The following is a 1,943-nucleotide window of genomic DNA, read 5'->3' on the forward strand; positions in this document are numbered from 1 at the left end:
TGTTCCTCTGTGTGTCCCCAGCTGGCTGCTATCCTATCCCACAGTTTTTCCCTACAGAGATGGAGTAGGACAGGGAGTGGGGCCTTGGCTGCCATTTTGGAAAGATTGCCCGTTCCTTCATTTCAGCTCGGAGGCCATCACATTTGCCTAAAGTGTGTCACTTTTTATATTTTCCAGTTCATTGTATACCAATTGTAATGAGATAGAAAAAACAGAAAACTGACACAGGGTTTCTTTTTTTTTTTCCTGAAAAATCTAAGCTCTTAAAAGAATCCTGTTAGATTTCTTCAGACTAATTTGCAATTACCTATTCTAAAACAACTAATGTTATCCACATACTGGAGAACCCTACAACAAAACAATGAGACCTCTGTCTAGAGCTCATAACTGAAAGCATATTGACAATGTAAAAAAATTCCTCCCAAATGATACTAAGGCTGACGTGCTTTGTCTTCCAACTCAGCTTAGGCCTTGCTGAGGAGGGATGCAGGTTTTCTTTGTTTAACCCTCTTGTGTGTCACAAAGTAGCTTTGCTTCAGGTAGAGGGAGTGTGTTTATGGCCAAGTGTGAATGATGATTCTGGAGTAGGGGAGGGGTCCCTCTCCTACCACATTCAACATATCTGAGGCTGTGGCACTCACACACTGAGTACTTGAGTTTTTTTTAATATTTTTGGAGACAGCACTTAATAAAGCACTTGAGAACCAAAAAACTCAGTTCAACGAAATTCAACACAATACACAAGCATGAGGTGATGACCAAGAAGAAGATGAAGATCGTCTTCTCAGTGGGTTTGGAGATGAAGCAGTCCACAGTGTTGGGACAAGGCTTCAAATCACACTTTATAAGGTAGGGAACACTAAAGCCATCATATAGCTTATAAAATAAAACAAGGAAGCCAATTTCAAAACCAGTTTTAACAATGAGGCTGATAAGTGTACCATAGGCCCCCATCCGTTGTACCTGGGCTGACATAGAGTTTCTTTCTGTGCCTTTTCTCTCTACCCTCATGATAGGCTACATGTAAAACCACCAGAAGCGAAGGTGTGGAGACCATGATCAGTTGTAAGGCCCAAAGTCTGAGTTGGGAAATGGGGAAGAAGTCATCAAAACACACATTTTCGCAACCGGGCTGTCTACTGTTGCACTCAAACTCTTTCTGCTCGTCTTTCCCCATGTGCTCTGCTGCCACCATGTAGACGAGCAAGCGGAAGACAAACACGACAGCCAGCCAAATCCGTCCAATCCCAGTGGAGTATTTATTTACTCCACTCGAGATCTCTGAGGAACATCCAACTCATGACTTAGGCTCAAAAGAAGGCAAGATTCTGCAAAATAAGACAATTTCATCAGGACTCATTTATTTCTATTCTACAGATCATTTCTACTATTTGAGGGATTATGTAAGATAAATTACAATTTCTGCATTATAACAACTATGGTGGTTTAGGGCTCTCTAAGAATCCCGAAGGATATGCTGTCTTACATATAAGAAGATGATACAACTGGTCCATGGACATAATTAATCCCATGTCCACTTTAATTTGAGATTTGGTTGGTCATCTACCCTGCCGCCCACTACCCCATTTTCAAACAGTTCTGTGGTTGGCAAAATCTTTCTAGTTTATTGCTTCCCTCTAAAGATGGATGGGTCATGTTACTGATATGAAGAGAATTAGATATGACTATCAAGGTGATCCTGGTATCTTGAGATGTCCTTCACATGCCAGATTCTTGACGCTGTAGTCTCTACCCACTTTCTCTAATTCGTTAATGCCCTGCCCAATCCTTAAGGTTTATTACCTGCCGCTACTTCTTCTTGGTTCCCATATCCCATATCAGCAACTCAGCTTGCCACTAATTTGATAATGAAACGTGAAGCTCTCCAATACAAACTTCCTTAAACTCTGCTCCCTCACCCTCCAGACTGACATATTCATACC

General features: G+C 41.5%; 1 protein-coding gene across 1 annotated transcript; it reads right to left on the reverse strand.

Moving 5' to 3' along the window:
• Nucleotides 1–501: 501 nt before the first annotated feature.
• Nucleotides 502–1,301, reverse strand: GJB7 (gap junction protein beta 7). The gene is given in 3 exon segments (XM_054492602.2): nucleotides 502–937; nucleotides 939–1,274; nucleotides 1,276–1,301. Coding segments are annotated over 3 exon segments (798 nt in total).
• Nucleotides 1,302–1,943: the final 642 nt, after the last annotated feature.

This window comes from Pongo pygmaeus, chromosome 5, assembly GCF_028885625.2.
Source record: "Pongo pygmaeus isolate AG05252 chromosome 5, NHGRI_mPonPyg2-v2.0_pri, whole genome shotgun sequence".
NCBI classification, from domain to species: domain Eukaryota; kingdom Metazoa; phylum Chordata; class Mammalia; order Primates; family Hominidae; genus Pongo; species Pongo pygmaeus.